This window comes from Capronia coronata (genome assembly GCF_000585585.1).
Source record: "Capronia coronata CBS 617.96 chromosome Unknown acBCG-supercont1.2, whole genome shotgun sequence".
Taxonomy (NCBI): Eukaryota; Fungi; Ascomycota; class Eurotiomycetes; order Chaetothyriales; family Herpotrichiellaceae; genus Capronia; species Capronia coronata.
Window position 1 is genome coordinate 4,201,247 of NW_006912894.1, and position 14,600 is coordinate 4,215,846.

General features: G+C 53.0%; 6 protein-coding genes across 6 annotated transcripts; 3 read left to right on the plus strand and 3 right to left on the minus strand.

Moving 5' to 3' along the window:
* Nucleotides 1-128: 128 nt before the first annotated feature.
* On the plus strand, nt 129-4,974 carry A1O1_03190 (DNA-directed RNA polymerase III subunit RPC1; the record flags this gene model as incomplete). Its single annotated transcript, XM_007724096.1, has 3 exons — nt 129-226; nt 278-539; nt 589-4,974. The coding sequence occupies 3 exons, from the start codon at nt 129-131 to the stop codon at nt 4,972-4,974; spliced, it is 4,746 nt and encodes a 1,581-aa protein (XP_007722286.1).
* Nucleotides 4,975-6,653: 1,679 nt separating this feature from the next.
* Nucleotides 6,654-7,708, plus strand: A1O1_03191 (uncharacterized protein; the record flags this gene model as incomplete). Its single annotated transcript, XM_007724097.1, has 2 exons — nt 6,654-6,903; nt 6,972-7,708. The coding sequence occupies 2 exons, from the start codon at nt 6,654-6,656 to the stop codon at nt 7,706-7,708; spliced, it is 987 nt and encodes a 328-aa protein (XP_007722287.1).
* A 137-nt stretch (nt 7,709-7,845) lies between these two features.
* Nucleotides 7,846-8,375, minus strand: A1O1_03192 (uncharacterized protein; the record flags this gene model as incomplete). Its single annotated transcript, XM_007724098.1, has 2 exons — nt 7,846-8,047; nt 8,131-8,375. 2 exons carry the CDS (start codon nt 8,373-8,375, stop codon nt 7,846-7,848), a joined length of 447 nt encoding a protein of 148 aa, XP_007722288.1.
* A 200-nt stretch (nt 8,376-8,575) lies between these two features.
* On the plus strand, nt 8,576-10,192 carry A1O1_03193 (uncharacterized protein; the record flags this gene model as incomplete). The annotated part of the gene is made up of 2 exons (XM_007724099.1): nt 8,576-8,638; nt 8,819-10,192. 2 exons carry the CDS (start codon nt 8,576-8,578, stop codon nt 10,190-10,192), a joined length of 1,437 nt encoding a protein of 478 aa, XP_007722289.1.
* A 353-nt stretch (nt 10,193-10,545) lies between these two features.
* A1O1_03194 (uncharacterized protein) lies at nt 10,546-12,225 on the minus strand (the record flags this gene model as incomplete). Its single annotated transcript, XM_007724100.1, has 1 exon — nt 10,546-12,225. One exon carries the CDS (start codon nt 12,223-12,225, stop codon nt 10,546-10,548), a length of 1,680 nt encoding a protein of 559 aa, XP_007722290.1.
* A 766-nt stretch (nt 12,226-12,991) lies between these two features.
* Nucleotides 12,992-13,630, minus strand: A1O1_03195 (uncharacterized protein; the record flags this gene model as incomplete). The annotated part of the gene is made up of 2 exons (XM_007724101.1): nt 12,992-13,122; nt 13,321-13,630. 2 exons carry the CDS (start codon nt 13,628-13,630, stop codon nt 12,992-12,994), a joined length of 441 nt encoding a protein of 146 aa, XP_007722291.1.
* Between the last annotated feature and the right edge of the window lie 970 nt (nt 13,631-14,600).

Genomic DNA, 14,600 nt, shown 5'->3' on the forward strand with positions numbered 1-14,600 from the left:
AGAACCTGAATACCTGACCCTGGGGAAAACCGAGCCTCCGAAGCCGGCTTGTCGCGGTGCACAGATGATCGAGTCACAAACCCGTCCTCCATTCCTACTACGTCGGTGACGGTGACGGTGACGGAAAGATGCCTGCGGCGACGGAAATACAGAGTGTCCTCCCGGGCAAAGAACAGGTGGTCAACGATGTTCCAAAAGTCATCAAGGAAATACAATTCGGGGTCTTGTATGGATTTGCTTTGGGAAGCCCATAAACATGACTCTGATGATTTTACAGGTCGGATCAGGATATTATCAACCAGTCTCAGGTCGAACTCGCCGACCGTCGAATGTTTGATCTGGACAAAGGCCGGACCTACGCCGAATATGGACCCCTTGATAGACGCATGGGTATCTCGGGCAAACGAGATATATGTAAGACTTGCGGAGAGCAACTGCAGACATGTAACGGCCACTTTGGACATGTCAAGCTCGTTCTGCCCGCCTTCCATGTCGGCTATTTCAAGAAAGTCATACAAATCCTCCAGAGTATCTGCAAGGTATGGATCCTACTCAGGCCAGGGCTTGACAACCGGCTAATCGTCTAAGGACTGCTCTGCCATCCTCCTTACCGAAGCGGACCGAAGAAAATACCTCAACGTTCTACGAAGAGCAGGCAATGATACCCTGAGACAGGCCGCCATTGTCAGAAAAGTGGCGGATCAATGTCGAAAGACAAAGGTTTGCTTCCAATGTGGTGCCATCAACGGGTTGGTTCGAAAAGCCGGGACGCACGCTCTGAAGATTTCGCATGACAAGTTCAAATCATTCAACTCTTCAACAGCAGCCAAAAAGCAGCCGCCGCCGGAAAAGATCGAGTTTGACAAGTCTTTTGAGACCGCGAAGGAATCGAACTCGGAAATCGAGAAACACCTCAAGAAGGCTATGGACGATCTGAATCCCCTCCGAACGTTGAAGCTGTTCAAGCGTGTACGAGCCTCAGACCGCGAACTTCTTGGCCTGCGGACTGCCAAACCAGAATCTTTCCTCTGGTTGTACATTCCTGCTCCGCCAGTATGTATCCGACCTTCAGTAGGCCAAGAAGGTGCAAGTACGGAGGACGACATTACAGCTAAGCTGGGCGATATCGTGGCCGCGAACAATGCACTGAAAGAGGCAATCGAGAAGGGTGCACCTGTTCAATCGATTGTTGAACACTGGGACTACCTATCGCTCCAACTTGCCATGTACATCAACAGCGATGTGCCGGGTCTGGCGAAAGGAGAGTTTGGGAAGCAGATCAGAGGTTTTGTCCAACGATTAAAAGGAAAACAGGGTCGATTCCGTGGAAATCTGTCAGGAAAACGTGTCGACTTCTCCGGTCGTACTGTCATCTCACCAGATCCGAACCTGAGGATCGATGAGGTGGCGGTGCCGGAACTGGTTGCGAAGAACATGACATACCCGGAAGTGGTTAATGAAATCAACATCGAGAAACTGCGACAACGCGTGCGCAATGGCCCCAAAGTCTGGCCCGGGGCCAACTACGTTTACAAGCCCGACGGTGACTTCCGCATCTTCCTCAAGTTCGGTAAGCCGGAGCTCATCGCGAAAGAGTTGAAGCCGGGCGACATTGTTGAGCGCCATCTTGAGGATGGGGATATTGTCCTGTTCAACCGTCAGCCGTCTCTTCACAAACTCAGTATCCTCAGTCACTTTGTCAAAGTCCGACCACATCGGACGTTCCGGCTCAACGAATGTGTATGCAACCCCTACAACGCCGACTTCGACGGAGATGAGATGAATCTGCACGTCCCTCAGACCGAAGAGGCCAGGACAGAAGCGACGTTGTTGATGGGTGTCAAGCACAACATTGTCACGCCCAAGAACGGTGAACCTATCATTTCAGCCATCCAGGATTTCATTACGGCTTCTTTCCTTCTCAGCAGTCTAGACCAGTTCTTCGATAGAAAGACATTCGTCACCATGTGTGTGGGAATGTTGGAGCCGGACACCAAGTTTGATCTTCCACCTCCTGCGGTCGTCAAGCCGCAGACTCTCTGGACCGGCAAGCAAGTCTTCAGCATCCTCATGCGCCCGAACAAGCAGTCCCCGGTTACAGTCAACCTTGATGCATCATGCAGAGACCACAATCAATACCACCCTGGACTCCATCGAGATCTTCAGGACGACAGTTTCCTGTGCATCCGTAACTCCGAGGTCATGTGTGGCAGGATGGACAAAGGAACTGTCGGATCTGGAAAGAAGAATTCCGTGTTCTACATCTTATATCGTGACTTTGGCCCAGATGCGGCCGCCCAGGGGATGAATCGCCTATCCAAGTTGTGTGCCCGATGGCTAGGCGACCAAGGATTCTCTGTGGGCATCAGCGATGTCACGCCACCCGACATGCTTGTCAAAGCCAAAGCTGAAATGATTGCCAAAGTATTCGAAGAGTGTAAGGAGTTTGTGCGACAATCCAAGGCAGGCAAGCTGAAGAGGAAGGCCGGTCTCGATGATGCAGGCACCCTGGAAGCAGAACAAGTGCGGGTTCTGAGTACTGTTCGAACAAACATTGCTGGTATTTTGACGTCTCAACTCAGCAAGAGAAACTCGGCCATGGTCATGGCAATATCCGGATCCAAAGGCTCCAACATCAACGTGGCCCAGATGGCGGCTCTTCTGGGACAGCAAGATATCGAAGGAAAACGTGTGGCAGATGGGTTTCAAGACCGAACATTGCCTCATTTTGCGAAGCACGAAAGATCTCCACCATCCAAAGGCTTCATCTCGAACAGCTTTTTCAGCGGACTACTCCCCTACGAGTTTCTGTTCCACGCAGTCGGTGGTCGTGTCGGTCTAGTCGACACAGCCGTCAAAACGGCCGAAACCGGTTACATGTCGCGTCGACTGATGAAGTCTCTCGAGGATCTCTCTACCCAATATGACCACACGGTGCGGAACTCGGCCTCGAATATCGTCCAATTTCGATTCGGCGACGACGAGCTTGATCCTGTCGATATGGAGGCAAGCGCAAAGCCCGTCGACTTTGATCGCACGTATGCTCATGTGGAAGCTACAACATTCGACATGAACGAACCCGGCCTTTCGGATACCGATATTCACTCCATACTGGAAGAGATACTCGCGCCAAAACGGAGCCTGCTCACCAGATATGATTTCAATGGCGCAGAGCTTCCGTTTGAAACAGATGATGAACGGCTGGTTGATCAGAACGAAAGTCACCGTGCGTTTCTGCAGTCTATCCATGACTTTGTTATGTCAAAGGCGCGAAGCTTTGTCGAAGCAAGAGTCCAGAAAAAGCAATATGCTCTGCCGCCATCGCGAGAGTCCAGTGGTAGCAAGCGGAAAGCAGAAACAGACCCGGTGGTAGACGAAGCCGAACCGTCAGCCGCAGCAGAGCGACGCTCTGGCCGTAAAGGCACCACCTCCGCCACGACAGCTCCGAAAGCTGTGAAGAAGCAGAAGAAACTCCCGTCAGACGACCAGGCAATCACCAAGGTCCAGGCGCCTCCATCCACGAGGGATCGCTTTGAATTGACCTGCAAGGTTTCTGAGAGGACATTACGAGCTTTTATCAACTTGTGCTTGGAGAAGTACGAAAGAGCAAGAACCGAACCAGGTCATGCCGTGGGCGCCGTCGGGGCACAGTCCATTGGCGAGCCAGGTACGCAGATGACTCTCAAGACTTTCCATTTTGCCGGTGTTGCCGGTATGAGTTTGACCGCCGGTGTCCCACGTATCAAGGAAATCATCAACGCATCAAAGGACATCAGTACACCTGTGATCACTTGCCGTCTCGAACGGAGAAGGGATCTCTCGCTGCCCGAGTCCCTGGCTAGAATCGTCAAGGGGAGGATCGAATGTCTGTATCTTCAAGACATTACCTCGTATATTCAAATCAGTCACTCCCTGGACCGGCCCAGTTGCATCTACCTACGAATCTCCTTGGACACCATCACCGAGCTCGGCCTCGACCTTACCCTCCAGGACATCTGCAACGCCATTCAGAAACATCGTCAACTCAAAGCGGCGAAGTTGAGAATACAAATACGGGGCAAAGATGAGCTGAAGATATCGTCAGATGCGCCCATCAAATCGATGAAACGTGGCACAGCTGCCAAGATTGATGAGGAAGGGCAAAACGAAAGACTGATTCGTCTCCAGACATTGCGGCGTGTGCTTCCCAGTGTACATGTTCTTGGCCACCCTCTAGCAACCCGAGCGGTGGTCACAGCGGAAGATGATCCGAGATCAGACGAGATCAAAGCGCTGCGGCGGGCTACGGAGCGGGCTAAGGCTGAAAAGCAGAAGGCAGCTACCTCATCCACTGAACCAGAAGTGAAGACTGAGGATGGTCAGCAAAATGATTCGGCCAAGGTGAAGGTCGAAGAACCTACTCAGCCGGTCATACCGAAATCGGCAGCGGACAATGGCAAGCCTATTCAGATGCACAAAGTCATGGTTGAAGGTTACGGTTTGCGCTATTGCATGAACACCGAAGGCGTCGACCCATATCACACCGGGACCAACTCTGTAATCGAGACGCTACAAGTCCTTGGAATCGAAGCTGCTCGATCGAAAATCATTCTCGAGATCCAAGAAGTCATGAAAAGTCTTTCCATCGATCCCCGACACATGGCTTTGTTGGCGGACGTGATGACCTACAGAGGCGAGGTGCTGGGGATCACACGATTCGGTCTGGCCAAGATGCGTGACAGCGTGTTACAGCTTGCCAGTTTCGAAAAGACGGCCGATCATGTCTTCGATGCCGGTATCGCCGGCAAGACCGACAAAATTGAGGGTGTTAGTGAGTCTGTCATCGTAGGCAAGACCATGGCAATCGGTACTGGGAGCGTCGAGGTGGTCAGATACCTGAATGTCGATAGCAAGGAGAAGAAAAAGAGACCGACTATCTTCGAGGATGCCTGGGCCAAGGGTGACCGAGCACGGGAGCGGAAGAAGAAGCAATGACTGGCTCGCGCCTATTGACCATGTCTTGGATCTGGTCCTCTGGGAAGCTGAGAGCTCATGTAAGAAAACGTGCCGACGTCTTGTGTAAAACTAGATGATGCCCACGCAGACAGCAGATGATGCGAAAAGATACAAGAACTGTATTCAATAACCATAAGCTCGTTTTCCAAGTGTTCCTCCATAACCCATGGATATATGCTTCGATCGATAGTTCTCATAGTAGTGACAGGGACATCCCTCTAGCAGTTGATGTTGGTCGGGAGAGCCGGTTTGTCTCTGGAAAGGCAATAATGGGTTCGATTACAGAACTGTTAGCACGAAAATACTGACGCAGTCACCACCAGCGAATTTTGGTATCTAGATAATCTTCGTTGAAGCACGAACACACATGTGGGGAACGAGTATAGCTCCGAACTCGAATTCGAACTCGAAGACCTGGGAGTTTATCTTTGTCCTTTATTGACCTCTGGTGTCGCAGAAGGTTGATATGTACAGTAACCACACAAATCGTCTTTGTGCACTTTCCTTCCCACCCTGCCGACCTTGCCGATCTCTTGTTCGGCCCAAGGGTCACAATGCATAAACTGATGTCATTGTTCATTTGAAGCCAGCTTCTCGGGCGCGCTGGTCTTCTAACTTGGCGTAGAAGTTGTCACGGGCTCGTACACGGGGCAGGTGGAAGCCTGGACGAGACATAACAGTTAGATCACGGCGTCTTCTCTTCAAGCAGACCAATTCCGCCCTCTCCTGCCTCACGAGCCGGTTGCGGCCTCGTTGGAAAGCCGGTCAAGAGTGCGCATTTGGGAACAGGAGCATGTGGGATGTTTTACTGTACGTACCGTACCACCATAGGTATCCGAATGTGGTTCCCAGACCTATATTCCGTCCAAAGTCAGCTCGGAATGTCCTTGTCAAGACTTCGCCAGCTCTTCGATCCCGATTCTGGTTCTTCTTGATAGCATTGTTTGATCGGTCCAATTCCGATTGGTAGGAAAAGTCGGCGGTTTATGGGCAGATGGGCTTACCGAGCGCAATACTCAGATCCAAGACAAGCCCTCGTCGGAGCATCTACAGACACAGAACAGAACAGTCAGCAAAACGACACAACTCCAAGATTGTTTCGCGAACACGGAGGCGTGCAGTATTGAGCTTCAGGGCAAAGCACAACATCACCGCCCCACGACAATATTGGGCCAGACGTACTCCTGTGATTGGTTTGATCGCCATTGTTTCCTTTGCAAGCTCTCGACGAGCTGTAAAACACCGGGTGTCGTAGGAATATAGACTGCGATAGTATGGGAGTCGCGGTCGAAGTGTGGCTGCTGGAGCGCCCAGGACACTGTAGTACGTACAGTCGAGGTTTGCGAACTGCTGGGAAGTGGTGTTGGTTGGAGCTCCTTCAAGATCCGCAGGTTGAGGTTGAAGTTGAATTGAAGTCGAAGTCGAAGCTGCGGGCTTGGCAGCCTCTGTGCTCCGCCGGTGCACTGATTAGTTAGTATCAGTCCACCTTCGCGTAATGTCCGAGTCGTGAGTGGTATCTACAGATCGATCGTTTGAGGGCAACGCCTACAGACTACCTTACCAGTAGTAGATCATCTTGCGGCAGGACGTAGACCGATCTGATATTGATATCCCAGATAATCGGCTGGTTGATCCTTCATACCGGCCTGCAGCTGCAGATGTCTACGACCTCGCCGCCGCCGCCTCCGCCGAAACGAAAGGTCCCCTACCACCACCACCATGTCCTCCATCACAAGCCTCAGTCGGTGCCGCCGACCGAAGCGGCGATCCTGGAACAAGCGGTTGTCGACAAATTCCTGATCGACTGTGTCAAGACAATATGCGAAGAGGAGGCTGTGAAACAGGGAATTACAAATCCCTACATCGAGTCGGTCGCGTTGGAAGAGCTGCTCGCCGCATTGGAAGAATGTAATTCATTCCCTTTATATCTAACTTGCGCGCGCGCACAAGCAACGCGGGGCTAATATCATGGATAGTCGTGCTCAGATTCCTCTCTCGAGTTCGACGGTCGATGCAGGCAGCGCGCCGAACCGTCCCTATAGCCACCGACTTCGAAACCGCCATTGATGTCCTTGAAGTGCCCCGACCAGACGACCAACTCGGACCTTACAAAACAGAACCCCAAATCAACCCTCCTTTACTACCCACTCCGCCACCGGAAGATGAGTTCCACAATACGGTCGAGCTTCCACCGTCGTTCCTCGGGCCCGAGCTGGACGGACACGGCCAAGTCGCCAGATACGCCTTCAACACTGCCGTTCTACCGGAACTGCCCTCTGCGCACACCTATAAACACACTCCAGTATACCCGTACCGAGAGACCGACACCAGGAAGATCAGAGAGCTGGCGACGCAGGAGGGCAAGCTGGGTGAACAGGCTCTGCGCAAGTTGGCCGGCGCGGTGAAGTTAGATGCAGCGCATCCGCTCGAGTCGGAATCAGCCAAGCAGAAACCCAAAGTCCTGCAACAGAGAAGGGGCCGCAAGGGCATCCGGATATCAGAACAGGCCATTTTCGAGGAGACCGTGCGGGACTTGTTAGCTCACGAGCCCGGTGGCTTTGAATTGGGTCCGATTGTGAATTGCGAAAAGGCATACCGCATGCCCGATGACACACACGCGAAGAGACTCGCGCCGGCTCTTGGCCCAGCTTCGGCCGGCCTTGAAAAGCACACCAGTGCGGCGTTAAGTGGCACAGATGTGATGGAGGTTTGATGTCCAAAAGTGCTTTTTTCCTTTTCTTTTCTTCTCACAGCATTGGCGTTGGTGGAACCCCTCGGGGAAAGGGGATGGCATTGCATAAGATACCCCAATTGGCGCTGAGGGCGGCGAGGCGAGGCAAAGGCTGAGCTTCATTTCCGAGACCAGAAATAGTTGCCATAGTTTGCGAACGAATTTGTGTCTCCGATCGAGTCTTCCTCACTCGTTGAGGTTGCGGTGTCTTTAGTCGTCAACTCTGCTGTCGGTTGCGACTTCGCAGGCGGAGTCCAGGCATGTTCGCCCTCCCAAGCAGTGGTTTCGACGTGGAACACTTTGCCGCTCTTCTCTTGACATCTATAGACCACACTCTTCGTTAGCGCCCATGTGCTTTTTTGGTTTCTTCCGAGTAGATCTGGACAGGAACATGGTCACCGTACTTTCTGAACAGCCTGACGAACGGGAAACATTCCATGCGCGCCGTCCCCGTCGGACTGGCCATCGCCCGTTGGTATTGCTGCTCGGGAGTGGTGCAGCTGTACTGGACCAGCTCGAGTAGTTCGCAGTCTCGCTTGAGATCGAAGTCGCCGCGCAGTTTCCGGCTCTTCTCCTTAAACTCGACCGTTCGGTAGTGCACGCGCTGGTCGAGGGCGCCGACTGGGAACGAGTGTTCGGGCGGGGCCATTTGGAAAGAAAATAACAGAACAGAAAAGTGCACGGCGTGAAACTGCAGGCACTTGATGTTCGATTCTCTTGCTAGTAGTAGACCAGCCAAACCTAGCGCACCGCACCGCACTTCTCCTTCTCGACTTTTACTAGACGTCACTTCATGCAGGGGAATCCCGGTAATACAGCGTCGCGGAGGTCAATCATGGCCAGAGGGTCATGTCGGCGGAACAGTACGGCGCCAGACTGCTTGACGAGGTGCAACAAGAAAGCCTGGACACGGTGAGTTGTATTGTCTTGTGTTGTGAACAGCGAGCGCATCCTCGCTTCAATGACTTCTCCCAAGAAGTGGAACCGACGAGGGTTGCTCCGCGCTAGTTGATTCAACAGTTGCCCATCAACACCGTCTCGGCCTTGCAACAGCATCAGTGGGCAGTGAGCTGATCTTTGTGGCAATGGCAGTTTCTAGCAGAACTCAGACATACAATATCGCCTCAGCGGAAGTCGGCGCTTGGGCTCCAACCGCTCGACGAGTTCCTCGAAGCTGTGCTGAATCCTCCTTCCGGTGAAGAACAAGCTCCGCCAGCCTCGCGCCAGACAGCATGGCAACTGGAAAGGCCTGGTCCAGATGACGGGAACGAGGATGTCGGAACGGCAGGATATGCTGACGTCGAAACTCCTCGTGACGACCGAACTCAAAGACACGCTTCACGCCAGATCAAACCAAAGCCCGCTACGATCGAGATATCAAGTCTCAAGTCCGCTGCGGGCAAGACCAGTCTGCTGTACTACCTCTGCGCTGTAGCCACTTTGCCCAAAGCTGTTGGAGGGAAAGCGTCGACCGTGGTCTATATCGACAGCGACGGCCGCTTCTCAGCCACCCGCCTGATGCAGATCATGCAACACCACATGGTCACGACGCGAACGCAGCGGCAGGACACCAACGATGGCACTACGGGCACTACGGACATAGAAGGAACAACCACTACCGACGCTCAAGTTTCAGAGGGCGCAATCACCACAGCCAAAGACAATGATGCAGACCGAGACATTGCGCTCGAGGCGTTACAGCATATCCACGTGTTCCGCCCTCAGTCGTCTTCACAAGTCATGTCCGTTCTCAACTCGCTTCCCGACTATCTCCTCGACGGATCACGCCATTCGTCTATCTACCGCCGTCTAGGGCTGGTGGTGGTTGATTCAGCCACGGCATTTTACTGGCAGGACCGGTTCGATAGGGACATGTGGCGCCTCGACGCGGCCGCTGGTGGTGGACCAGCTTCGCAGCCGTCGCCTGTGCCGACGACGGCCCAGATCATTGACGGATTGAAAGCCGTGCAGGACAGGTTCGAGTGTGTCGTCGTGTTCAGCTCGAATAGGTCATCTCTTTCTTCGGGATCGCGGGCCCCCCATCTTTCGACGTCGGCGCAGCAGGCAAATCGTGGCAGAGGACCTCAACATCCGAAGCCATACCAGGACCAAAACCAGGGTCAGACTCAGCCTCAGCCTCAGAACCAGACAGACACGGAAATGCAATCGACACCCCTGGCGCCAGATTCTTCTGTGTGGACCGTGTCGCCGTGGACGGCTTACGCCAGCCTCACGCTCGATCTGTCACGAACACAGGTCGTCCAGTTTGCGCCGCACATGACTTTGGACGAGTGTCTGCGTGACGCGGACAAGAGGTTCGAGGCCGTCGGCAATGCGAGGTTTGTGGCCAAGGTGGATGATGGCCCAGGTCGGGTGGGTGGTGTGAGGACTGAACTCAACCCCGGGAGGACGGGTGGGTCGGCGTTCACCTTCAGGATTGCAGAGGAGGGAGTGACTGTCGAGTAGACTAGACATGAGGACCCGAGGATGTCGTAAGATGGTGCCATGATCGAAAATTTATGACCGAGGCATCGAGGCAGATGGCAGGCTTGAGGGATGGCTACTCTATAGATGAAGCTATCAATCAATGGACTGAGAGCAGCTTGCACTGACGACTTTGTTCATGGCAAGACACTTCTAGACAGCCTCCAATCAGGGGTGTCTGGATAAATACATGTTCTCCACCGTCTCTATCTGTTTGTCATCCTCGTTCTGCTCATCAAGGGTATTTACATATCGGGTCGTTCATCTAGAGGTCAGGCGCACAGTGCCCAATTGGCACAGTTCTATAGGTTTGCTTTTCAGACAATGCTGTCATCTTATTCTGCATGTGCATGGCCCTCCAGCAACTCTTGAGCACAAACCTTCCTACACTCCTCAAACACCCTGACCTGCTTAGCCACCTCGCCCAGCCTGCCGATGACTTCTTTGTTCCCTTGACCGAACCCGTAGATCGCATACGGGATGCCGGTATCTGCGCAGAACTCCTTGACATATTTCTGTGCCTTGCGTAGATTATGTCTGGGGATGCGCGGGAACAGATGATGCACGGCCTGGAACTGCAGGCCGCCGTGGAAGAAATCGAGCCAGGTCGGGCAGTCGACGTCCATAGTGGTGCGGAGCATTTTCTGGGCGAACGACTCGTGGACTCCCATGTCCGTGGTGGACATTGCGAAATGCGAGAGCGTGATCTGGACGTGGACAGGCGACGTCACCATGTGAGAGATCATGACGAACACGAACCGGTCCCAGCCGGTAGGGATGGACTTGTAGACGACAAAATAGCCGTACCAGACCCAGAAGAACACTTGTCCCAGGATCTCCAGGTAGCGATGCCACCAAGCAGGACCTTTTTTGGGAGCCTGGCCGAGGAGAAGGTATTCCCACGACAGGCGGTACAGGTTGAACCGGCCAAAGGTCAAGATGGGATAGTATAGCCAATCCTGTTTGGAGATGAACCACTTGGCGATCGCGTCGAAAGGCATCACGCGGTCGTAGTAGCTCGAGCGAAGGGAACCGAAGAACCGGGTCGAGATCGCGAAAAATGGGATATGCTCGATGTCAGGATCGTGCTCGGGAGAGTTGGTCACAATGTGGTGGACATTGTGGTTTCGTTTCCACCACCCGACTGACAGACCACCGAGGAAGTCGGCGATGAAGATGCCGATGCACGAGTCGATGTGGAATCGGTGTGTGACTCCCATGTGGCCCGAGTCGTGGACCGTGAACACGAGCTGGTGCCAGCACATACCCAAGAACAAACCAGCAATGGCATAGTGTGAGTAGTGCAGAGCGACCAAGAACGAGACGAAGAGGAAGGTATATCGACAGCCTTCGATCCCGTAGGAGCCGTATGGACAGTCGTACAGGCCTGCGGCACGAATGCGAGCATCCAGCTCCCGGTATTTGGCAATGATCCGATCCTGCGACGCCAGGTCCAAAGATGGATATTTAATGAAGTCGGAGGATCTTTCAGCATCAAGCTGGCGGTCAATAGGATTCGGCTTGACGTCTGCAGACGCGACATCGGACAGAGAGGAGACGGAGGAGACGGAGGAGGTTGCTGAAGGGTGTCGGGTGGTCGTATCGGCCGGATCGAAGACCGGTGAGGGAGCGACAGTACTTCTGCTCGAGAAGCTCGCTGTATCGTCAATCTCCAAATCCAGCTCTTCACACTCTTCCTGACCCGGAACGTAGGGTCTGAAGTGTCCGCCTTGTATGGGGGGCAAGAAGTTTACCCATCGTCCTTCGATTCTTCCAATCGCGTACTTCTGCATATATTTCTGAGCTTCAGGAGAGTGTAGGGCGCGGATCTCGTCTGTTGCATCTCTCCCAACCATATGAAGGACGGACTTTTCCCCTCCAGGATGGAATGGCAGCCACAAATCGGTCTTGATCACTTGTCCATCGAATATCACGATCTTTCTTCCTTCTGCAATCAACCCCTCGATTTCTCCTCGCGACCAGATGCGGTCCTTGCGGGACGATTTGGCGGCCATGATGGTGTGGTGAGAGCCCTGACAAAGACTCGAGGATTCAAAGGGGCATGGCGGATATAAGGAGAAGAAATACTCGGTGGAGTGAAGCTGTCAAGTCCCTGCAGGCAGCCAGATGGTCCGAGATGGCATGACAAGTCGGCTGTGTCGCTATACTAGATACTCTTGCTATTTTACTGACTGGAGACAGGCTTGACGGTTGTTCCAGAACTGCACCTGGAGAATTACACACTTCCCCGTACACTTCATAAGCCCCCTGCATTTCACATTTATGAACATTCATTGACAGCTCTGGCAGGTTGTAGTTTCTCTGTACCGATGCATATCCCTTGTGATGGTGCACAAATTGGCACGGTCCGCGCTACTACATTATCATTGTGAGCATTCAAGTTCGGTAAACATACAACATGCGAGAAGGAGGATGGGTTGTTAGGAGTGCTGGGCGTCCGAGGATACCATACTGGCAGCATCTTCAGCAGCCTGATAGAAAAGCAGGTGATCGTACCACAGTACATACCTAAACAATACCTAGCTAAGTCTGTTGTGTAATGTGTATTTGTGTACTAGGAAAGTAAGGTAGCTATGCTCAGGCTACAGCATTCTTTTATGGGCTCCCGCCTTGTTGCTTGTTGCCCGTTGCCGCTTGACCTTTTGAAGTCACCGCTAACACCACTGCATTCAATGTTCCTTTCGATCAATCTGAGTCTGGTTGCTGTAGACTCAACGCTGCCCTGGGCCGGACTCTGTTATGCCATCCGAGAGACAAGGCTCACAAGTTGCCCAGGCCGCCCAACTTCCCACTGACGCCGCCGAGGCCATCTGATACAGCTTCTTTGCCTAGGCCGCCGGACACTTGGTCAAGCTCACCCTCGCCCATCACGGGATTCTTCTTCAACGAGTCTTCAGAGACAACAGTCAGCATAATGTGCCAAATGAGGGGTGTGAAATGAGATGGAACCAGGCGAGGACCCTGATGGTGCACGGAGAAGCGACACAGAGCAGGTTACGAGCCTCGACTATGGTTCAACCGTGCCGGCAGGTTTATTCCATCCTGGATCCGCCCCGAGGCATAACAGTCAAAGCATGGATGAAACTCACCCTTGGCCATGGATTGGAGTTTCTCACTCCCAGCATTCTCGAACACTTTGACCTCTGCGATGGCTTTTCCTTTGTAGTATTTCTTGGCGAACCATTCGGCGACGTCGTCAGCGTATCCTGCGAAGTAAATGCCGGCTGCGGCCACGGCGAGGATTGTGAGAATGGCCGTGATCGATGTGAAGATCGTCCCGGTGGTTGACATGCCGCTGCCGCTGCCGGAACCTGAGTATGCTTTTGCAGTAGCAGAGGCCGAGGCCGAGGAGAGGGCGCTGGAGGCAGCACTTTTGGCCGAAGAGAGGGAGGACGACATATTGGGAATAGGTTTGGTGAGAAGAGATTTGATGGTTTGGTTTCAATTGGCAAGGGACAGTTATGCTTGGAGCTGGGTTGATCAGAAGTTCACGGGTAGTACTTTGTTCTATGGATTTTCTCTGAATAGGGTCAATGGAATCAAGTATAAGAAGCGAAGAAGTCGGGTCAGGTATCAGTCTTATAAGGCAAGTGAGCAGGAACTGTTTCAGCCTCCATTTCACTTGCCCTCGCGTCACCTACTGGACAAACCTGCTTCGACACTTCCTCCTACAGCTTTGTGGCTACAAGAGGCGACGTCATGGCCGTATATCCTCACACGCTCAGTGATGCAGTACCTGTGCCTGTGGGACATGGTGCCTTGGAAGGTGTCGCCCACATCCAATCGGAGAAAATAAAGTGCCACAAACAGCAGCGCAGACGTCAAAGGGTTCAACTGTGGAATCGAGGAACATGATAACGTCTCAAACACGGGAAACGTCAGACGGGTTATGAGATCAAGCGGGGTGCATAGGCCATAAACTCCTCATAGGAAATACGGAAATATGGGGATGGAGATCAAGATCCCAGTCTGTTGCTCGGTTGTCGTTTCCCGCCGTCACTTGGGATGTGCAGTTCAGCAATTAACATGGTAAAATACCGCAGGGAGAGGCATGGCTTTCGGCCACCTGTGAAATCGAATACAAGCTGTTCGTCAAGAAAGCCTGGCTTTTTGGCCATCACCCGGTCACTATCGTCAGGCAGCACAAGGGCAAGGAAACCCCCATGGCTCATCCTGCAGCATTCTTGTTTTCTCAGCATCTTGCTCTCGTTCTTCGTCCCTTTCTCCTCCTGTAGGACGAGCATCGTTCAATTTGCCCTCGTCACCATGATTAACTATGGTAATGCCGTTTGGTCCCCCAGCCTTGGACTTTTCTGATGGCGTCTTCGTTGGAGCATCAGTGCTCCGTTGTTCCGACCCTTTGGATCTG